We start from the raw sequence: 24,360 nt of genomic DNA, 5'->3' as shown, positions 1-24,360 counted from the left end.
TCACCACAGGCATCAGTGCTAATGTTAGGAAGGTTAGCTCATTAGTTTCAACTAGAACCCATCTATGGAGAGTCCATTCACTTGTGAGTATTTCCACTGTACCAAAAATGGGCTCACAAGATTACCTTCAATTAGCTGAAGTAAAGGGCTATTTTTTTTTTCAATCTAAAAGGTACTGCTAGATCTTCGACCATGCACTCAATAACCAAGCAAACATTTTCAATTGAGTACAACAGAATATCCTGGCATGTTGGCTCTCTTTTCCCAAACAGCAGGGCATCATTTCTTTGTATGTTTCCCAAAGTTTACATCACAGTTGTTTATGGATTATTTACTGTGGTTGCAAATGTTCAGAAATTTTCCAGTTTCCCTTAAATGCCTAGCCTGGTGTCTTTAGCTATTATTAAGTGGAAAAAATGGATCCAGAACAAAACCTTAAATACTTTAAATATGTGTCTTAAATCTCTGGTGATTTTTAAAAAAATGATTTTAGTTGGCTCTCCCGGGCTTCTTTATGCAATAACAGGCACTTCTGAGATGTCAGTCGTACACATTTTCCAATAATAACACAACAGACATCTGCAGACATGAGACTGTTCACTGATCTTGATCAGCAAGGGCTGTTCTCGCACTTCTGCGGCTCACAAAATGGAAGTGAATGACAGGTGGATGATACCAAATCCATCATCTGCGAGAGCTTGCATTTTATTTTTAGCTGTAGCGACTGATGAATGTGTTTAGCTGGATTTTATTTTTCCTTTGTGCAAAGCTTTGCCAGTAGACTTCAGGAAAGTTGACAGGATTTGTGGTGAACCAACTCCATGTTTCTTTTCAACCTGTCCAAGTCCACCAAACTCCTCTTCCTCCTTACTTCAGGTTAATCAGGTGTAATTTAAAATCCAAAATTCCTGACAGTACATTTTCTGATGGTATTGCCTGTATGTTCTGCATGGCTGTTTGGATCAAAGACTGGTTATCTCTTCTATTGAGCTGTTCTAACCTCTGTCCACTCTCATTACAGGAAGGCAGTGGTGAATTTCCTAAGCAATCAGGACTAACGCTTCCTGGCAGGTATAGACTACCACACTCTAACAAGTAAAAATGCAAAGCCAAGTAGAATATTAAATAAGAGTGATATCAGTAGTGACATTGCTGTATATGCATACAATAGGGGAGTGAATGCAGCACAATTCTAAATTGTCCATGAACATCTGGTCCACATTGCTTGAAATTCAACTAATCAAATCAATATATTTTTCATGACCACTGTATTTCTCTCAGCCCAATCGAGTTTAAACTTACAATTTAGTAAAATCTCCTTCTTACAGTGTATGTCTGCATATCTATCAAACATATATCTGGCAGTTATTATGCTTTGCCATTTTTTTTTTTCATTTATTAGTTGCTACTGTGTATAGTACTTTATATGGTGTGGTGGGGTCTGCTATTTCCATGCTGATTCAAAAGGCTTTCCCATGCACAAATACTTCAATGAATGCTACATTCATGTACTGGACAAAATAAGGAAAACACTAATTAGTGCATGTGTGCTTTACATGTAACTTGAGCATACGCATATGCCCTATAATCATGTCACTCTTAAGTGCAAAAAAGCTGGCGCCAAGCGTTTTGAGGAGGAAACGTATAAGTACAGTGCAAGTACGGCTACAGCCATTTGTAAAGAAGATATCTCGTTTTCATCATGAAAATGTGTATCCTGCATTTATGTAATAATAAAGCTGAGTACAGCTCTGACACTCGGCCTTTCTGCTCATGGCAATAAAAAAGTCCTTGGGAGCGAACAGCATTTCCCCCTTAGTTACCATAAGAGAGAACTGTTCAACACTTCAACAAGAAACCTCGAAGCATTTCTGCTCAAATCAAGCTCTTTTAGCCTAGATTTGAATTTTCTTTGAACAATCTCAAAGCACGTAAACATCTTTACATTCATCTTTAAAACTGACATTTTATTTTTTTTATTTTTCTTTGATCATTGTTTTTTGATCTGTACCTTGACACAGAGCAGTGTTTGTAATCGGTGTTTCTAGAGACTTTAAAGTGATTAAACTAAATTAAATTAAATTTTATTTATATGATAGCAATAGCAGTCGCCTTAAAGCTTTTTATTGTAAGGTAGAGGTAAAAACCCTACAGTAATGCAAGTTTGTGAAGGCTGCAATGTTATAAGCCTGACTGCTCATCTTTATCTTTGCTAAAAATTTAAGTTGGGGGCCTGTCTGCTCGGCTGGGATCAGCATGCACTCAGATTTAACATTAATTTGAGTTTGTGGCTAGTTTTGTGTTAGCATACTGTTAGTGGATGTTGTGATGTGTCCTGGACACAACCTACATTTCACCATGGCACTCTTGTCCTTTCATGCAACAAAAACAAAAGTAATGTCCTTATCTCCACTCCCCAAAAGCTGTAGACCACTCCACCGTTTCCCTCCTCCCAGCACACAAACTAAAATCAGGTGAAAGCAGCAAATGCACAGAAAGAAAAAAAAACATGCTTCTTTCATTTTCTTCTTTGCTTTTTCCCAGCATGCAGGTAACTGAAGAACCCTTGTAACACTTTAACGATTTGAACACTTGAAACTGTAGTGTAATTAGTGAATTTAACACAGTAACACATTGCATTAATAGGTTACTAAAAAATAAAATGTGATTGCAACAACACATTATTTTGGCACATGTTACACCCAACACTGGTCACAGGTTTTAAAATCAAGCATGCAGCCATGCAGTCTGGCTTTGCAAACATTTATGAAATAGCAGGTCCTCCTCCGCTGGCATTAACACCATCACAGTAATTGGCATAGGTATGGCACAGGTTTCAGTGGGACCTGCAGTTACAATAGATTTCACTGACTTTTTATCTTATATATCGCCTTTAAATTTTTTTTTTTTTAATATATATCGGGTTTTTAGCTTCAATTTGGTTCAGTTTAAGAACTAAAGCTTCCTATGTTTTCAAAAAGTTCATGGTTTGGAAAGGTCATGGAAAATAGTTGCTTCACAATATTAACAGTGTAAGAAACAAACATGAGGGCTTCTGCACACAGGTAATGTTTTTTGAGGCATTTGGTGCTCCATGTGTCTGGTTCTTATACATTCACTGCTTCTGCCTAACAATGACAAATAAAACTCTTGTTCTGAACTACAGGTGTTGACAAATCAAACAGGACTGAAATCTTTAGCATTCTAATTTTACTTTTCTAAACTCTGATATTTAACATTTTGTATGTATGAAATTAAGAAAATACACTGAAGCAGTGTGTTTATTGTTGTGACTAAAGTGTAATTCTAATAGAAATAAAGAAGAAAATCAGGTGAGGCAAGTTAAAAGTGTCAGGTTTAAAGTTTAAAAGCACGATCATGATCATTCTTGCACAAAAACCAGATGTTTTATATTGATGCCATGACACTGACCACCTAACCTCAACAAAATATTACTCCAGAGTTCTTGTACTTAGTTGACATCAACCCTTTTCTTGCATGCACCCTTGTTTAAAAAAAAGAAGAAGAAAAAAACTAGCAACATGAATCTAGGTTATGTGTGGTATTCTGGGTACGCTGTTTTTTTTTTTTTTTCTTGTGTTGGGGTGAGGTGCGAGGTGAGGGTAGATGTAAGGGTTTTGATGCTGAGACGCACCAGCTGTGTTTATAGATTCCCACTGCACCTGCTGGGGTTACAGAGCAAGTGCACTGAGGGATTAAGCACTGGGGCACTGGGAGAAGTAGAACAAGAAACAACATATTCATAGTAAGGGAGCATGTCAACACTTCTCTGGTGGGTGTCCGTACTTAAGCTATTCATTGTTGTTGGTTGCTATGTAGGTTTCAGACTAATCTGTGTTTCTTCTTTTTCTTTTAGCTCTTAATCAAATATGCCCAGCTGAACAGGAAATGTGCCAATTTGCTAAGACAAAAACATATTTAAAAAAAAGATAGAGCTAAGAAGAAGAACGCAGTCGGACATTAACATTTAGCATCTGTAGACATTTACATTTTGCTGGAGTGCGCTAGTTCTTGATTACAATGTTGACATTTTACTTTGAATTAACCTGATTAATGTCATTGAGCATAAAAGCCCATAGCTCAGCATTTCTCATGATCACAGGAGATGGATTAAGAAAGAAGGCTTTCAAATTGAATATACCTCTCCCTGCTCAGCCTGCTAATTGTGCCATTTACCACTACTTGAGTCACTGACCGATGCTACTTAGTCAAACTAATGATGATGCACACTCCAAGCCATCCCTTGATAATTTAACGAAAGCTCTGCATCTTTCTTAGCAACTGTTTTTTTTTTTGTCTTTTGTGAATTAACCAGTCTACACAAAAACATATCGAGCTGTGGTTGCTTTGTATTTTTATATAATTTGTGGCATTTTTAGATGGGAAATTACTTTTCTTTTCAAAATCCATTTCATGTCACTGGTTATTGATTACACAAAGTAAGAACTGTTAACACAAAAATTGAGTCAGGTGAGGATGTTTATTGACTGCACAGCAATATCTCCAAAATCCTTTACTTTTCAAGAGTTACATTTCTTTTTAAAAGATTGTCTTAATAATTAATTGTTCTTATTTCTTTTCATCGACAAGTTTTACATGTCTAAACCAATCAAACATCTTTTCAGATATTAACCAGAAAGGTGATTAATCTGAAAAGACCCATATTTATTCAGACAACGTACACACATTTAAAAATATTAAGTGGCCTTTCCCAATTAATTTGACCTGTTACAATTTTAGAGTATATATTGTAGCAAGTCTTCAACATTTCTGCCACATTCCAGTACAGAAGTTTCCCCCTTGGGCAGACATGCTGTCTGCACTTGCAGGTTTTATTTACGCTTTATGGATATGTAAAAATGCGGGCTCCATCCAGATTGGGTGAAGAAAATTCAGCTGTAATGCTTTTCCCTTTCTGGCCTGATTGACTCTGATATCACCAGTGCTTCTAAAATGAAATACCCATGTGTCTCTAAACACACAGCATTTGTTCTGAGGCAGAGTGGCACTACAGAGAGGCGCAGAGCTTCTCTCCTCCAGCAGCACTGAGCCTGACCGAGCCAGGGAATAAGTAAATGAATAAATAGGCTGATGTTGAATTTTCCCCTCACTTGCCTCCACTGACACAAATAGGATCTACAGTAATTTATAATGCTGTTAGAGAGGCGGCTCTCTCTCTAACCGAGGTGTCTGTCACCTCGTGTGCAGAAGGCCTCTCAGTGCCAGAGAGGAGGACCTGCAGCACCCTGACATCCTGCTTTACTATTCCACACACACACGGCCCAAAGGCTAAGTGACATCAAGCCTCATTATTGTCATCACATGCCACATTTGTAACTGGTTAGTGAGCAAATTGTGATAAAATAGGCTGATGCCCCTTCTGAGTGTCTCTGACTGAGCAGGCTGGACTTTCCATAATGTTTAGAACCAAATGGTAGAGCATAAAAAGAGGATGTGGGGTTTTTTGTGCTGCAAAAATACTGGTTTTTCTTCCATCTATTGCACCATTTAAGTAACAGAATGATCCATCAATAATGTGATGTTTTTGTTCTGTCTGGAACTGTGGTTAATATGCAAGCATTACTTTTATAATCCAAGAATGACCAAAAATTGCATTTAGCTGTGCATTTAGCTGTTGCTTGAATTCTAAATCACCAGCTGGTGTGCAACGAGTAATACGAACCCATTTTTTTCATGCATAACATTCTAAATGTGTGACATCTCTATGGTATCTCTGGTGAGCCACTGCACACATTCATATGTGAGTGTCTCAGTCGCACTGTCTTTCTTTTTTATATATTATTTTAATCCACATGCAGGAATAATGAGGAGGAAAATCTCTTGCTTGCATCAACCCCAAATTGGTGAAATGAAAATCTGTCTTAAACAAAGGGAGAGACCCCCATGGTGTCTGGGTCTACAATTTCTGTCACATATATTCCTTGGAGGTTTCATGTGACAAAACACAGAAAGTTGCTTTGTCCCTCCTCTTGTCACGTTACACCCCTTACCCATAGGTTTTTTTTTTCCCCCTTCTTGTTGTCTAGCTGTCTTTGCTGTCAGCCCATAGCCTGGCACCTGCTCTCATGTTCCTAATTAGTCTCATTTAATTAATTATATACTGCAGCACATCTCCTTATTCCTGGCTTCCTCAGAATTTTATCGGCTTTGTTTCAAACTTACAGAAAAGAGCAGTCCTCAGGTGTCGCTGCTCAGTTAGTTTTGTGACTTTAATGCCATTGTGGATTAAAACCACCTTCTTTGAATGCATAAATTAACTCACTGCAAAGAGTTTGTAGGACTTGCAACTCCCACAACGTACCACTGAACGTTTTACTGGATGTAATTTCTCTGTATTTCCCATTTCATAAAAGTGCTTTGTAATGCTGTTTGGTACATTATTGACATTATTCATGCTTTCAGCTGTTGTTTGATCTCAGTAGGGCATACCTGATAGCAAAAACAGCTTTCCAGCTGCCTCGTCATGCTCCCGTTACACCGAGATGCTTGATGTGCTAAAGAAAAGGTTCCATCAAATATTTACCAGCTGATCAACACAACACAATAGGGAAAGATCAAACCTTTGACTGAAAAGGTCAGCCACAGGCTCATTGAGTTTCCAGCAGGGAAAACAGAATTCTATCTGCTTGGCAAACGACAACATAGGATGTTATTATTTTTTAGTCTTCAAGAAAACTTTTGTTATTGATTGCTTTCCTTTCGGAAACGGTTTCTTCCTTAGAGCAATTTCTTTTATACTAAGTGACAAATTTGATGCAAATATAGAATAAGTTGCAAGGAGATGTAGCTGAAATAAGCTAAAAAGAATATTACATTACGTAATAATGATTATGATCTATTTTTCTGCAATATAGGCGTGAATTCTTAAATGGCTGCTTGTGTTGCTTTTGTATCAAGTGGCTGTATGAGTGACCTGACTCTTTGGTGTCCTTTCGCTACTGACAGACGATCAGCTGTCAAAACTCAGGGCAAGATATAGTTTCCTCCATCATGATTAAAATCACACTTCTGAAAAAGCCTAAGCACCAAAATTGATTTTTTTTTGTAATGTAACAGCTGCTGCAATGAAAATATTTATCTGCTCTGTGAGTAATTACATTTTCTCCTCCTTTGATTTGGGTTTGTTTCTAAAGGACCTGTTTGTGGAAGGGAAATGACAAGAAGTCGAGTTGACAGGCCTGGAGTGAGACAGTTAAATGCCCCTTGCTGCTCTGGATAATTAATAAATAAAGTACCAGGGGAGTCCTGTCATGGCTTCCTCTATGACAGGGGCTGTCTCCAGTGCGCTAAAGCATTAAATGACCAATTCCTGTCAGGCTAACTTCCACTGCACTCCCCTGGCACCCTCTCCCTCATTCTCCCTCTCTCTCTTCCCCTCTCACACACACTGTCTCTCTTTCTTCCAAAGAGAGCTACTTTGCTCTCTTTGCTCTGAGTTTTTCAGCGACTGATGGCTCTAGTTCATTTCTGCTGAATTAATTGGTCCCTGAATGAATTCTGTTGACAGGGCAATTCATCATGTGTTTGGCCTGACAGTGACTGGGGTGTTGGGAGTGTGGTGGTGGTGGTGGTGAAGGAGGAGGAGGAGGAGGGGAGCTGCAAGAGAAGCTGGGGTTATAGGGGAGAAAGGATGGGGGTTGATGATTCTGCCCTCTCTTCCATTATATCCTCTTCTGCTAACTGGAATAGCTTGCATCAAATTCTGCTTTCCCTCCTCGGTTCTCTCTGAATATTTCCCAGTTCCCCGGTTGCAGGCAAACAAACACACCTGGGTGACAGATCCAGCTGATTAGGAGAGCTCTTCTGTCTGCTTTGGAGGACATCCCCTTTACTGGGCAGTCAGGTAGCTAGCCCTGTTAGCTCAGGACCACCGCTGCCTGTTGTGTGGGACCTGACACGTTCGCTAAGTGAGGTGCATTGCATTAGGCTTTAATTGCATCATGTATCACACAATAGCCATTAGGGTAATTATTTACTGGTGAAGGGTAAATGAGGTTTGGCGCAGGGCTGAGCCAGCCTGGTTTTGGCAGTGGTGTGGGGCTCACCTATACGCTAACCGATCTAATAACTGGTCATTTGGAAATATGCTTTCATCCAAACCCCACTACTCACCCCCCAGTCTCCTTTCCTCCCCCCCTTTTCTCACTCGCTTTCAGTCAAGCAGGGCACTTATTATGTCCAATCAATCAATGCTCACTCATTAGGAACCTCCCCTCAAGTATCCTCTGGATGGCCTCACACAGCAAGAGTCAAAAATTACCTCATAATTGCTGCTCAGGCATCATAACAAGCTAGGCTGCCCCACTGACACGGCCATACAAACAGGTCTAACACAGGAATTGATGGATACTGGAGAATCATATTATATATTGCCATATCCAATTAGATACAGCACATAAAGCAGCAGATCCATTCCCTCTTTTCATAACGTCCAAACCACTGCTCGGATATGAAGACGTGAAAAGCATTTTCATATTTTCTCTACAGCTCCCCCTCCCCTCATCTTCTTCTTCATGTGTCACTGCAAATGATAACATCCTGAGGATTTATTGTACATTTGACACACCAGTAACCAAATTATAATTCAGTTGCTGCAGCGTATTCATGGTACGGCTGTACAAATCACACAGAAAGGGTGTTCAGTCAGCAAGTATTAGCGTGGAGCAGCTCAAAAGGTCAACAGTTAGATTTGACACCGTGGTTTGGAGGTATATGAGCAATACGGTTCACTGTTATGATACCCTGGGAGGGTATCTTGTTTCTGTCAAAACTACATTTTAACACATAGTCTACCACATGTACAAGTCCAGCTTGTTTCCTTGAAACAGATCGTACATTTCTGAGATCATTCCAAATAGAAATATTTTTCTCTTGACTTGTACAATTTAGACATGCTGATTAAGGAGCAATCTGTAGAATGAGTTCTATGCATTTAAGTTATTACAGCTTATTGAAGTGAGGAGTAATTGCATTAATGTCACTGTTAGATAAGGAATAAAAAGTAGATTATAAAAAGCTTTTCTCTCTCTCGCTCAAGTAAATTGAAGTTTCATGTATATAATTAATCAAAATTTCAGCACTTGTGCACTAAATTGATTACTGACCTCGTTTTTTTCTTCTTTTTTCAATACAAGTAAGAACATTTTTGTTCAAACTTTGCCTTACTGGACTTTTTTCCCCCCAAGATCAAATACTCAATTTTATTTATACCCGCAAACTTACATTGGCTGGGAATATCTGAGGAAATGTCTGCACTTGTGTTTTCAAACCTATTAACTGAATGTTTGATGCGCAAAAAGCGTGACAGGTGCTGATTACAGCCAATCAGATCACCCCAACATTTTTATATATACAGTAAATAATATATATATTTATATTCAAGAGGATGGTGTTGTCATCTGGCATGCTGCAGTCAATTTGAGCTTGATTGACAGATTCGTCCAGGTTCACAGTTTATTGGTTTCAGAAGAGAGAGCCAGATATGCCAATTTAGACAGGAGAGTGACAAAAAAGTTTCCATCTAAATAGAACAATTCTGCTTCTGGGAATTCTCAGCTGGGAAGAGAAAAAGAGTCAAGCTCTCCTTTTTCCCTTCTTCCTCTAACAAGGGCTGTGAATGACAAACATGTACGACAGTTAGGGGCTGACAGAACATCAGCTTCTGATGCTTCACAGGGGAGCTATGAAATAAACAACAGCCAGAGAAATTGAATTACAAAGTAAAAAAAGAGTCTCTGCTCCAGGACCCAGAGGTATCAGGGCGCACCAGAGAACAGCTCAGCTCAGTATGTTTTAGAGAAGTGTATTTTTCGGAGTCAATTTTTAAGTAAAATATGCTGTCGATAGCTTTAGTGAAATTGTCATTATATCACTCCTATCCAGAAGGTTAAACTTACTTTGTGCAATTAAAAGGAGTTTGAAAAAAGCATTTTGACTAAGAAACGGATGTTTGAATTATTGTATTACACTTGCACATTCTGGCTCCTGTGCTTCTGGAGCCCAAATCCTTTGCAAATCGCACAACGTTAATCAGGACAGTGTCCACTTGTTGTAAATCAATAATGATATAAGTAAGTCATACGAAGCGGCAGCGGTGGAGGGATTACGGAGCGAAGAAAGAGTGAAAATAAGCTCTAAGAGGGATTTCATGCATAAATCTCTCGCTGCAACTTAGCACAAATTGAATTCAGGCACACTGCTAGAAAAATTAATTCAGCTTTACAAAGCGAGGAGAGGTTAAACACTTTATGTGCTGCTCAGTGATCCAAATCATGGAGAAAACATTCAGAGGCATTCTCACTGTAGTCTCTTTGTACTATGTGATCTTTATACCTGAAAAGTAAATACATTTATCTGAAAACAGCCTCATTAAGAGCTTGAATTCACTGATGCGTTCAGCTTTCTTTTTACCCATCAGCACGCAGACCTATGTTATTTGTCATCTCTACAAAAAAAATAGAAATCAAATATATACTTAACATGGTAAGGCTGTATTCTAACCTTCTATCTAGGATTTAAATTCACTGTACAAACGTACTAAACATTTTACTCACACAAAGTAGTTATAGGCATAAAAAAGAGGACATTCTGAATTAAATGTATTGTCAACTGTCAAATGAACTGGAATTTTACACTTTACATTTTATATTTTGCATTAGCATTAGAGAAACCATTCTTGGGCTGGGCTGTTTGAGGTATTGTTTGTCCAGCAATCTCTCTGACTGCTTTTATTAATGTAAAGGAGAGATCCAAAACACAAAATCAATATAAATTGGTATTTTGAGTTTTGTAGGAATTACATAATTATTTTGGAGGCAAAAACAACTAATAATTTAAGCTTCAGATCTAAAACATTGAAGTATATGCCATGTTCAAAACTCTCTCAAATTGTTAGATTTAGAAGAAATACAGAAGATAACCCTTTATAGACTGTTGACAGACAGACAGTATAATATTTAAATTCTTACCTAAATTAATGTGAATTTTATCAGCACAGTATGGCAGCTAAGCTATTAGCTGTAGTGTTTTTTAAGGTCAAAGGATTCATTCAATTTCCAAACATTTTAAACTCCCCTAAGAAGCTAACAGGTTTTTTTTTATATAGCAATGTGAAGCTTTCTTGTATAGATATGTGTAATGTCAGATATTTGAGGTCATTTTATCTCTGTCCTCACAAACCACTCTTTAATTGTTTATCTGCCAGGCCATTAGGCTAGAATTTCTTGTAAAATATGTAATAAATCCTTACATATTACATCTCATGTAAGTAAAGATCAGGACACCTAATAAAAAATAATCAGTCACAAGAAAATATGCTTGAAAAGCACATTATTCAATATATAACAATGTTATTCTGAATTTTATGCCATCAGCCTGTTTTAGAAAATTTGGGAAAGTGTTACCAAAGTGTTACATCCTCAATAATTAAGGATCAAGAATATCTTTATTATCCCCAAGGGACAACCATTAAGAAAAATGAAATAAATAGACAATAAATATGCAAGAATGATACATTATGATTAAGAACATAGTGAGTTGTTCCAAAGGTGGGACAAATTTGTTTGTCCTGCATATTCATTGTTTGTTCCCTTCCAAATTTCCAGTTTTTTGTATGTTTCACATCATTGAACAAATTTAAATATTAGTCCAAGGTAACACAAGTAAACACAAAATGTAGTTTCTAAATTAATGTATTTGTTATTAAGGGGAAAAGGGGGAAAAGGATCCTATATAAAAAAGTGATTGCCCCCTAAATTGAAAAACTGGTTGGGCCACCCTTAGCAGCAAAAACTGCTAAGGGTGGCATTTGCAATTACTGGCAATGAGTCTTTTGCAGTGTTGTGGAAGAATTTCAACGTACTCATCTTGGCAAAATTGTTGTAATTCAGTCACATTGGAGGGTTTCGAGCATGAACTGAGTTTTTAAGGTCATGCCACAGCATCTCAATCGGATTCAGGTTGGGACTTTGATTAGACCACTCCGAAGTCTTCATTTTGTTTTTCTTAAGCCATTCAGAAATGGACTTGCTGGTGTGTTTTGGATCATTGTCCTGTTGCAGAACCTAAGCGCACTTCAGTTTTAGGTCACAAACAGATGGCCAGACTTTCTCCTTTAGGATGTTTTGGTAGACACCAGAATTCACGGTTCCACAACAAGTCATCCAGGTCCCAAGGCAGCAAAACAGCCCCAGACCATTACACTACTGCCACCATATTTTATTGTTTGTATGATGTTCCTTTTCTGAAATGCTGTGTTAGTTTTGTTCCTGATGCCTGAAGGACTCAAACCTTCTAAAAAGTTCAAGTTTTTGTCTTGTGAGTCTACAGAATATTTTTCCAGATGTCTTGGGGATCATCAGGCAAATGGATGTGTCATTAATGTGCTCTTGAAGCACTTTTTGTAGGCTGGTCACTCCTGCGATGTTCACCACTGTTCCATGTTTTCTCCCCTTGTGTACAATGGCTCTCACTGTGGTTAACTGGAGTCCCAAGCCTTAAAATAGCTTTTTTAACCCTTTCCAGACAGATAGATGTCAGTGACTTTATTTGTCAGGTGTTTCTTTAAATCATGGCATGATGTGTTGCTTTTTGAGATCTTTTAGGCCGCTTCTTTTGTCAGGCAGCTTCTATGTAAGTGATTTCTTGATTCAGCAGGTCTGCCAGTAATCAGGCTTGAGTGTGTTTAGTGAAACTGAACTCAGCTTTCCAAAACATGTGGTTAATCACAGTCAATTCATGATTTAATAAGAGGGACAATTACTTTTCACATAGGACCAGGTAAGTTTAGATAACTCCCCGAATCAATAAAATCATCATTTAAAAATGTCATTTTGTGTTTACTCGGGTTATCTTTGTCTGATAGTGCATTTTTTTTGATGATCTGAAACATGTATGTGGGACAAATGATCAAAACACATCAGGAAGGGGGCAAAAACTAAACAACACTGTTTAAAGCATATATGTGGCATAGAGTATCTGCAGGCAAATGGATGTAATTTAAACTCCTTTAATGAGTGTGGCTAAGATCAGCCAGAAAAGGCTCCGCCTTCTTCAAAGTTCTCACTTTATACAGGTGAGTACGGTCATTCAGGGTCACACAGATGGCCGCCCCTCCCTGACTTAAGAATATTGTGGTTTGTGTAATGGGTTTGCCATTATACAGCAAAATAATGCATCCCTGTGACAATCCAGTGGAGAAACAATTATTTACCTTCCCATTTTGTGACCTTCCAGATAAAAACAAGCCATCAGACTACATCAGCAGACATCAAGCCAGGATCAGTGTTATGAATCCTCTCAAGTCTTCCCGCTAAAATGTGAAGTTGAATACAATTAAACTTTTGGGAAAAAATGAATAAAAACAAGCTGCGCAAAAGTTTTTGCATCCTCTAAATGTGGGAAAACCATATTTGGTAATGTGCCTACTGTATTATCATAACCCCTCTGTTTAGCCGCGACCAGTTGCTGCAGTTTTGAAAGCCAAATGTTTCCTCGTTTTGCATCTCAAGGTTCTAGACGTCCGTGCTTTATATTTTGTCTCATAATGTGACAAATGTTTTTAATGGATGACTCGTTCGGATAGCAGGAAGACCAGTCATCCCCCTTTCTGCTGAGCAGTCATGCTGTTGCACATGTAAAAGTGCTCGGCATTGTTATCCTGAATTGAGAAAGGCTTTCTCTGACAAAAGTCCTCCTATATAGCAGCACGTGTTGGTCCTAAACCTGCATATATCATTCAGTATTAATGTGGATTTCTCATATATTCTCTAATACACAGTGTTTGCACATTGTTTGTGTTCCTTTCCTTTACTGTTAATCAAACATTCATGATTTAGATTTTTAAATATTTATTGAATTTAATAAAGGGGTAAAATTATCTGTAAATAAACACACTCTATTTTTATTTAAATATTTGACAGTGAGTCTGACCATACATAATGTTAAAACACTCATAAATATATTCAGTTTTCCGTTTCTTATTTCATGGCTTTTCAGTATTTCTAGAAAGTATTTTGCAGTTTACTAACTTTGAATTCAACTTTACTTACTTTATATGTTTTGGGACACCTGTATATAATGGTAGATTGAATTTATCTGTACATTCAGTCTCATAGACCTTTTTAATAATTCATCATATACATATATATTTATATATATTATATAATTTTAACAAAGAACTGCAATATTATATAGAGCTTTAAGGATTCTTGCCTTATATTTTGTAGATAGTAATTATGTATAGTCTATTTGATACTTAATATTTACTTTCATATCTGTATGCCTTATTCTTATAGCTCTCTATTTTATTTTTATTTTATTTGTTATACTGTATTGTAGTTGCAAACCAGGGGTCAGCGGTAAATTTGATTGTCATTTTGATCCTGTTTATGTACATGCAGAATTGACAATAAAGCTGACTTTGACGTTGACCATAACTTCACAAAATGAAGGTTAATTCTTTTATGTAAATGGACTGAAATGCAGCCCTGAAATAATTAAGTAAAGTGAAGCTATACTTAATTGCTTACTTTTAAAATGTATCCAATAAATTTAAAATGATCATGTTTTTTTTAATTTCAAGTTAGGACTCAAAAATGTGAAAAATATCATAAATGTGACAAGCAAAATAAGTTTTGCTATTAAAATTAGGAATTTTGGTAAAATTTAACTTGTACAAATGAGGATTTTTGTCACTTTGTTTTGTTCTAGTAAATGCACAAATATAAAAAAAACAGTGAAAAACTTTCAAACATGATTTTCTTTTTTGCATGAAGTGATAAAAAATAGGAAAATATGAAATCCTCCCATTTAAGAAGATCTAACCAGTCAATTTTTTGTCTTTTGTCTTTATGTGTAAATGTAATGATTATACGAGACAACCCGCAGGTCCTTTTGCGTAAAAGATTTCAGACACTTTTATTATTGTACAAGTGATATCAGCATAATGAAAGTGATAATACCCATGAACATGAAAGACATTTTTTCTTACTGTATTTACAGAGAAGTGTCTTCACATCACACACAAAGAATGCTTCTACAAAATGAACAATTTGTAAATAACATAACATTAAATAAACTCCACCTACCTTTAGGTTTACAGCTGAATATGCATATGATGACCATCTCTGCACTGCATAGAATTTATACATATACTTTTCCTCATGAACAATGCGGGTTTTTTTCCTAATAATAATAATAACAATAATACTGCTCTCGTGATGCATATAGGCGGCCTGTAAATAAACATTAATGAGAACTAAGTCTTTGGCAAATGCAAATACATTCACTTGACAGATGAAGAAACCATCATTCCAGCTTGATTCAAACAAATGACTTGGCCTGAAACATGTTGGAAGGGGAGGAGGGGGCTAAAGTTAGGAAGGAGCATGTTTAAGGCATTTAGCTGAAAACGTCGACCTGCTTTTTGATTTTATTGGAGTCATCAGAATCATCTTATCAGAGTGAATCTGAACGCTTCAGTTATCAGACTAGACAAATGATGATAGTGTTTTTACTTGGGATGGCTGTTATATCCTTTTTTTGTGGTTGAATGCCAAAGACTTAATCAACTTAAATAGAAATGTAAGCTGTGAGAACATAGTATAGTGCACGTCAAGGCAGTGACATGATGGGCCTTGAAATACAAGATTAACTGTAAGTGCCTTTTGGACTTACAGACAGTTTTGTGATATAAAGCAAAGATGCATGTCAGTTTTCTGCATAATAACGCTCCAGTGTTGCAAACCTCCAAAATAGTGCAAAATTAACAAAAAAAAAAAAAACACAAAAAAAGTTTTGCCTGATGACCTCTTGAATCCTGACAAATAAGACATAGTGAAACACTAGCCAAGCAGTCTGCAGTTGAGTCATTACGAATTATAAAAATGAAATAAAAAAATCATTTTAAGAATATATTTACTAGTTTCTCGAAGTCTTGCAAATAGCGGGCCATGGTGCTATATAGTCACGGCTCCATCTATTTTCAAACGGATGTTTCTTTATTTATTTCATTTTCATTTTTACATCTTGATTGTGTATCACAGAGAACATGTCCTAATCTTCTCATGGCATCAAAAGCGATCGATTTACTCATGCTGGATGTTCAGTCGGTGACTGTTCAAATGGATAAAATCAACATTAGGCTGCCACAGCCTGCACGTGTTGCTGCTAATCTCCTCTGATCTCTCTGCACTGCCGCTTGAATCGAGAGGGAGACAAATTGGAAAAGTGGGGAAAAAAGGCTGCTGCTACATTTTAAGCTCTGGACAGTGTCCCTGCTGAGAGCCATCAAGAAAAAGGAATGTACAGTATTGATCCGTGATGGGATGAAACTGTGGTACTGCTAAAGGGGGAAAGAATTCTTGACTTTTCTTTTCTTTTTTTAGAGTCTTTTTCCTTTTATTTTATTTTTTAAATCACTGCATTTAGCCACAAGTTTCATCATGTGTGTAGCAACTTTCACTGTCCGTGATGATGTCTTGGAGATTAAGTTTGGCTTTGATGGTCCAACAAAGCTGCGATGAGAGAGGACTGAAGTTGTCACAAATCCCAAAAACCGTTTAGTTTCTTTTTGTGTGAGCCAGGAATATTTTATGCGCAGTTGCTCAGTGTCCAGTGGACCATGCCGCTCACACCGGGGCAATATGGAGGCTGAGGCCATGGTCCTGCAGGTTGATTTGGTTTCCATGGTAACTAGTGACGGTCATAGGCAGTGGCAGCAGTGGGAGGGGCGGAGCCTCTCGATGCGGCACTATAATAATAAGGGGAACCTGAAAGTTAACAGAAGAACGAACCATTTGAAACAACAAATACAGTTTTCACTGCCATTTACCAAATATATTAATATTCATATTATAATGTATAATAATAGGTTTCATCATTCAAGTCACATCACACTGACCATTTACTAAGACCTGTCCCCCACATTTATTGTTTTTACCACCTGACAAGGTTTCCATACTGGAACTTTTGAAACAATCCTTGATTTTAGACCAGCTAAATTAGGATTTTCCTTTAAAGTTTACTTAAATGTTGTTTACTTAACTAGCTATAAACAACTAAGAAAGGTTGCATCTTAAGCATTTCACATTTTTTATGCTTTCTAAATCATTTGATTTAAATTTGAATCTGCAAATGCTGTAATCAAAAAAGAGACACGCTAAAGCTACATGTCACAGACAAAAGGTCACCTATTGGATGTAGAAGACATGACATGAAGAATTTTTTTGTTTTTAGTATAGCAAAATCAGCAAAATGATTTTATGTCAGTAAATTACTCAACTGTTGTCCTAACATAATTTTTCAAATATAACACTTTAACATTTGGGATCGTAGAAGGATGTTCAAGGGGACCTATTGTGCTCATTTCTAGCCCTACTAGAGTAGTTTTGCATGATTCTCTGTTCAAGTTAGTCTTTATTTCTCTGCTACTGGGCCTTAATTCATTTACAGTCTGAAACAAGATTTTTAACTCCTGTCCCTTTAAGACCACCATCCCGATAAGACAGCTGTCTCCTGATTGGCTGCAACTTGCAAACAGAAGGTTTGAAGAGCAGGTGGGTGGGGCTCGTGTGTTCACAACCAGGGACAGGATCATCATATTAGGAATATCCTGGTTGTACATATCCAAAACTGCCTTAAACTCAGGGTTTAGAGCAGTGTAGTCTGAGCTATTAAACATACTCTAACCTCGTTATTGGAAACATATAAGAATCCGTCGTTGTAATAATATAGAAATGACAGAAAATAGCAGGTCAGTTTTAAGGATTAGCTCAAGCTTTACTTGGTCAAGATACTACAAAATAACACTTGCAATAAATATCTATTTTAATACAGGTGGTGTTTTGTGTTTTATATGAACACCACCCTCAAAAGCACTAAAGCACTAAAAAGCAAGTATTGCTCTTGTTAGCGCTCCAGCTGTAATGCTTTGGGATGTATAAATATCCTAAGACTTCCATGTCTGCAAGGCTACAACTGGACTATCGCTGATCTAGTAAATGGTCAATTAATCATTCTCATCAAGTTTCTCACTCTCTACTCACTTAATAATGCTGGGTTGCTGAATCGCCAGGCTTCATTGTAGGTTGTGTACTGTGGATGACTGTAGGGGTTCCCCGAAAACTCACTCCCTGCAAAACAAAAACAACAAATCAATTAGCATTTCAATGCATCAAACCATTACCCCCTTCACATGCAGTCATTTCTCGTCATTCAAAACAGGATGCAATTTGTGGGTGGAAATGATAGTCATCGATGTGAGACCAGTCAAGCAAGTAATTTATTTCTTTTTCATTTCACTTAAGTTATGCAACACTGAACAATACAGGATGTGACACTGAAGGCGGCTTTTCCCTGTCCCATTTATGGATATCAACCCATTCTTCTTTCTCCAGTATATTCCAAAACAGTCTAATAAATACAGAGTGGTAATAAACAGTTTCATGCATACGTTTTTGATATGCTGCAATAAATCCTGCAGCCTTTCTTGGAGGAGTTTTAACATCTCCAGTCTGAAAGCCCTCTGGTCTAAACTCTGATGTTTCTTGCAACAGAAGTACCTTGGAGCATGTCAGTGAGCACTGCTGCTGGTTCAACACGTTTCTTTCTTTTACGAGATAATAAAGGCCAGATTTTATATGGAGCTGGTGAGAAATGGCTTTGCTTTAACAGTGTTTTGTGCCTGTCACTAAATCTTAGTGGTTGTGTATAGGATGAATCAGTTGTAACACAAAACCACAAGCCATGGGATTAAGGTCCTCATCTTTTGCTTGGTGCCACATAGGAACAAATGGAAAGTAAAAGTATGTTTGACTTGTCTCTTTTCCACCCACATGATTTAACAGTTTTATTAGCTGAAATCAAAAAGTAAATCTGGGCTGCGCTACCGCCCAGGGCTCCCACATCACCCTTTGTTTTTACTGCTGCCTTGGCTATTATGGCATCAAGCTTTTGAAGAAAAATATGAAAAAAAAGAGGAGAAATGTATTTATATTGTCTCTATTTTTTCAATATTTTCAAAAATAAACTACTATTTTAAAAATAATGTGCTAAAAAATATAATAAATAATTTATAAATAAATAATAAATAATCTAGCAACATAGCATTATATGTAAGTCATCCAGTTCTAAAAATACCACAAATTTTATTTTACCCACTGTTACATTAAAGCAGGGCTAGATGAAATATGGATGATGCTATGTAATTTGGGTGTACCTACCCTTTAAGAAATACCCTTACCCTTTACAAAAGCATTTGTTTAGTGCTTTGAGGAATAAGTTATCACTAGGTTTTATGAAATGCTCCTTTTTAGTCTACCTTCAAATCACAAAACAACAACAAATGGAAAATAAAAGCAACCTCCTTGGCTGAGAATATCATAAAAAATGTCATGGCAGCCCTTTATAATGGAAGAAAAAGGAACACCCAGAGTCTGTGATGGGGTGCCTGATTGGTAAATGATATGCTAACACAATGCACACTTGACTGATTTCCTTGTCCATGTGGTTTAATCACGTCAAAGCAAAATGCTGGCTGTGCTTTGCTGAAAACGTGAGCCTCGATGCTGGAGCTGGGGAAGCGTATAAAGCCCAGCACCAAAACTGCATCTTTGCCCTGTTCCTGGCAGTGAAACACAAACCTGACCTCCTTAGAGAGACAATGATTTGAATATTTACTGGGCTCTCATGCCTCTGCCTTTTGACCCTTAACTGTTTGCTGTGAACCTGAACTGCAGGTTAAGTAGAGGAGAGTAAAGGATATGCACTGGAGCTCAGAGGCAGGGGAGGGCTGCTGGTGCTGTTTATCGAGGCCGCTGAGAACGGCCACCAGAGGAGATGATGAGCCAACAGAACCGAGAAGATGAGAAGAAAGAGAGTTTGACCATGCTCATCCCTTTCTTTGATCACCTACTCAGCTTGTCTGATCCAATCATATGCACACATAATATAAGAATATGTGAATCCCTTATTCTATAGGTCAATATTCATTTAAATATCTTCTACAAATGTTTTGAGGGCAACGCCAACTTTTAAATAACCCCTAATGACAATATAAAACAGTTCATCTCTTACCAGGAACCATTCCAGCGAGCGTGGAGGTTGGGTAGCTGCCCTGGCCTGTAGGGGGAACGTGAGGGGGATACCCAGGTAAGGTTGTGTTGGCCATATCCCGACCTGCAGAGAGAAAACAAAACAAACAGAAAAAAAACTCAGGTGTGATCTAGAAAATCTTCTGTTTAAGATTGGTGACGCTGTAACTTACAAATGAATCCTTAACACTTGAGTGAAAAGAAACTTTTCCATCTTTAAAGCAAGAAGCAAAGTGTTTTTTTTTAAGCTTTGAGAATTGCAAATCTGAACGTTTTTATATTCTGCTTGAGTTTCTGCTTTCAGAGTCTGATATTATTAAAAAAAATATGTAGAGTCTGAATCTGCTGAGCAAATAAGTAGCTGTTCCTGCAAAATAAAGGTTGTTAAAAGCAAACTCAAGTGCGGTTAGCCACTTTCACCTCTGCTTTCAGCCTCCCATTCTCAAAATGCAAATGTGCAATTACACAAAACAACCATTACCCCCTGTTTCTGTGGACGTCATGACTCACCACCATCACCACCACAAGTCAGTCAGTACAAAACTCCAGATTTCAGTTACCAGAAAGCATCAGCCTGCCTCTAATAGGTGAACTAAAAACAAACTAACAGCTGCTGCTTCCAATCAACCGAATCCTAGTCACGTATATATGTCTCCTCATTAAACAATTGAAACTTGTCTAAACATGGCAGCCTTTAGTAAACCCCAGAAGTCTCCTCTCTTTTCTGTAGTGGCTGTAAAGGCAGAGCACGCAGGCCCCTCCACAGAGCGTCACCCGTCTGGCTGCAGATATTCAGCTCTGTAATTGAGAGTGACGGTTGGGCTGTCCTCGTTGGCCACAGGGACATTCGGACTACGGCACGTAACCCCATTTACCACAGTGGCTGGGGTAAGAGAGGCCCCTGCTATATTGTCAACTGTGAGGGTCACTTAGACTCAAAGGGAAAAATCATTTCCCACTGGAGCTTTAATGAGGAAGTACAGGATAAAATGCGCCATAACACCAGAGGACAACAGTTGTTCATGTTGTTGATGTTACAGAAAAAAAAGAAAAAGAAAATTATAGTCTGGCACCAGATTCAAATCCAAGTTTACTTTTTCATCTTATGAGGCAAAAAGTGTTTACTGGTAAATGCTGTTTTCCCTCAAACAATGTTTTTGACTCTGCAGCTGCGCTATGCATGATTTGTCTCACTTTTAATGTCTGTGACTCTGTAACTCTAACAAAATAAGAGGATATGCAAAGCAATAACTATATAATAGAATAAAACAATCAACAACAACAACAACAAAGTACTGCCAGTAAGCATAAGACACAGAAAACATATATACTGGATTAAAAGAATAATGGAACAAACACATTATTTGTTTATTTTGAGGATGTGGGAATGATACTTTTGGCTAATGATGTACCACTACTACAAGCTGGCAGGAATACTGGCTATGCCAAGGGATGTGGGGGCCAGGGACTGAAAAGGTTGGTGGTAAAACTGGCAAAGAAACACGGTGGCAGGCCCACAAGGCCAAGATCTGCCAGAGAGGACCAGGAGGACGAGGGTTAGGAGTAAAAGAAGCCGTGGAAGCTTTGAATGGCTTCTACTTAATGCAAAGAGTGCATGGAGAGTTGAGGCTCTCTTTGTTTGTTTGTCTGTTTGTTTATTTGTTTTTTGGTAAAATAGGAACCAATACAAAGGATTAACAGCAGCTGACACTGTTTTCATTGTTTTCCTGCTCAACTACAGTGCTGCCCTTCTATTTTACAGCTATAATTGAAGTATCTAGAATATGATGTATACAACAGTATTTATTCAGTGATTAAAATCATCTCCAGGCTGACCTGCTGGCCTGCTTTACTTAAAATATACTGTAACTCATATAATCCATGCTAACTCTTGAAAAAGACTCTTATGTCTAATATTAATGTTATGATACATTTTTGTGTTGTTATTGTGATTATTGGGCTCGTGCTCATTCTTTTAAAATTACTCATCCTAAAACTTACACCAGTGGAAATTCTAAATGCAAAAAACAAACAAACAACAAAAACCCCAAAACAAAACAAAATACCAATCTTAATCAAGGTTTTCAGCTCCATCATTAAATGAACCCTTAAAATACGAATATTAATTAAAAAAATTCGTTTTTTTGTCTGAATTTGTCACTCGATGACACAAATTTGCCACTCTGTTGTTCAGCAGAAAAAAGATTTATTCACAGGTTTGTTCAAAGGTACAATGTAAACCACAATGCTGTAAAATAGTACATGAAAGGCAAATATAAACTTACTTGTGAAGCGAATTTGCTCTAAAAACACTTCCCCCAAAAAAGAACTTTTTCATTTGTGATCACAAATTGTCTGATAAAGAAACGATTAAATCTTATGTCCAACAACTGTTCCCTATTGTTTGCAAATCTCCACACTGATCGTTGTATTGTACGAGGGCCTGCTGAGATTTATCTTCTGCTTAAAGCGCTGAAACTCAAGGGCTGCAGAGTTAAAGAGCTTTACAGAAAAGAGTGAGGTCATGCTGGACCTTTCATTTATAATAAGAATTAGTTAGCCACAAGCCAGTGCACATAAGTCAAAGGGAGCCGTGGGAGTACTGTAGGTGGGGGGTCCAGCAGGGTTGAGGCCATTGTGTATGTGTGTGTGTGCGTGTGTGTGTGTGTAGACACTGGTAACTATTGTCTAGCTGTCTCCCTAAACACTGACACTATCTTTTCTTCATTATTATTGCAGCAGCTACAGCTTGCTCATATGTTTAATAAAAGTAAATACTCTAATCTCTTCATTAGCTTCTGAAAAATATAATCACCACAAGATCTGTTTTTGCTTGCCGTTTTAATTTATTTTCTTCAGAAATAATAGCATACTGCAGTTCAATTCGGCTTCTTTTATGCTGCATGAAGTCACAGCTGTACTGTAGTCATCGACGGGCACTTTATATTTTAAATAACCAAGCAAGACTAGATAACACAATTTTATGAAAGCTGATTTTACTATAAGTTTGGATGAAGGAGTCATTATATTTTTCCTCTTGTGACGCTGCTTCCATCTGGGATGTTATTGATATATTTCTGAATTAAAAAAAATGTGTCCAACTGAAACCGGAAATGAACATTATTGAGGTTGTAAATTTGCATGAAGTAAGTGTAACTACATCAAAAAATAAACAAAACAAAATCACTAAACAAATAAAAAAAAGGATTTGATTTTGTTTAGTCAATTCATCAATATTGGACCTAAAACTGATCAGGTCAATCAGATCAGTGAAGCAATACTTTCAGCGTAACCCTCATTGGAAACTTCAGCCTTCATTTCCTCTCCAAAAAGTGTCAATTTTGCCATAATTTTGCTTAGCAATTAGAATAAATGAAGAAAAGAAGGACTTTAACATGCAAAACATGAAAGGTTTACCCATTAAAAAACAGTTAATAAAGGTGTCTTAAAGGTATGTTTGCCAAGCTTCTGTGCTGATAACCGCCTGTGCCGAATCCTGCTTTTGTATATTCCAGGATGCAGTTGGCAGTGACTGCCAGCAGCTCTGTTACTGTTGCTTTATGTCCCCTTTAAAACCCTCTTTCAGAGAGGCACCGATTCGGAGAACTCTCTGTACAGCAATGATAGCCTCATTAGCTGCTTCCTAGCCTTTGTTGTTTTTGCAACAGAGATGTGTGTCCAGATTCTCATTAAAAGATGGCTTTCTTTATATTGTCTGTTTCCTCTGACAGTCCCCTTAGATTGAACGCCAGCAAATCGAGCTATTTATTTTCCCCTGTCCTCTTTTTTTTCTTTCTTTCGCTGCAAAAATCAATTCAAAGATTTTTTGGTTCGCTGTTACAAAAGCCTGTTGATTTCTGTCTTCATTTGAGAAGCAGCTCGAGCTGGGAATACTGTGTTATATTTCATAAACATAGAGGATTTCTTGTGAACATATTTGACCCCCCCAAAAAAGCAAACTTTGAAGTACACAGAGTGACTGAAAACATATATTATTATAGCATGGAAAAACTGACTCGTGGGTTTTATCTGAACCCACAACCAGAAACATTATGCACTAACAACTACTCAATTTCTTAAAACACAAAGGGAAAACCGGGGTGACCTTCTTGTTATTTGGCACAAGAACAAAGTCATTTGTGAATGACTCTTTTGCTTGCAAGAGTATTAAATTTACCATGACAGGGACACCTTCATGTTTGCTACAACAACAACCAAAAATCTTTGA

General features: G+C 37.5%; 1 protein-coding gene and 1 long non-coding RNA gene across 3 annotated transcripts in view; one reads left to right on the top strand and one right to left on the bottom strand.

Annotated features, from left to right (window-relative positions):
- The window catches only part of LOC134633807 (uncharacterized), a 52,629-nt gene that overhangs the window by 17,311 nt on the left and 10,958 nt on the right, over positions 1 to 24,360 (top strand). The window contains exon 3 of the long non-coding RNA XR_010094788.1: positions 1,022 to 1,071. This is a non-coding gene — a long non-coding RNA (uncharacterized LOC134633807). The remainder of the gene's footprint in view (positions 1 to 1,021; positions 1,072 to 24,360) is intronic.
- The window catches only part of pax2b (paired box 2b), a 29,696-nt gene continuing 20,323 nt past the window's right edge, over positions 14,988 to 24,360 (bottom strand). Inside the window, exons 8-10 of one of the 2 annotated variants that reach the window (XM_063482873.1) lie at positions 20,116 to 20,217; positions 18,087 to 18,173; positions 14,988 to 16,811 (exon numbers count right to left, since the gene is read on the bottom strand). In XM_063482873.1, coding sequence (XP_063338943.1) covers positions 16,735 to 16,811; positions 18,087 to 18,173; positions 20,116 to 20,217 — 266 coding nt within the window. In that variant the 3' untranslated portion in view covers positions 14,988 to 16,734. The remainder of the gene's footprint in view (positions 16,812 to 18,086; positions 18,174 to 20,115; positions 20,218 to 24,360) is intronic. The other variant, XM_063482872.1, reaches the window with a different exon arrangement.

The sequence above is a fragment of the Pelmatolapia mariae genome, linkage group LG8, assembly GCF_036321145.2.
Source record: "Pelmatolapia mariae isolate MD_Pm_ZW linkage group LG8, Pm_UMD_F_2, whole genome shotgun sequence".
Classification (NCBI taxonomy): domain Eukaryota; kingdom Metazoa; phylum Chordata; class Actinopteri; order Cichliformes; family Cichlidae; genus Pelmatolapia; species Pelmatolapia mariae.
This window is presented reverse-complemented; position numbering and strand designations above follow the sequence as displayed.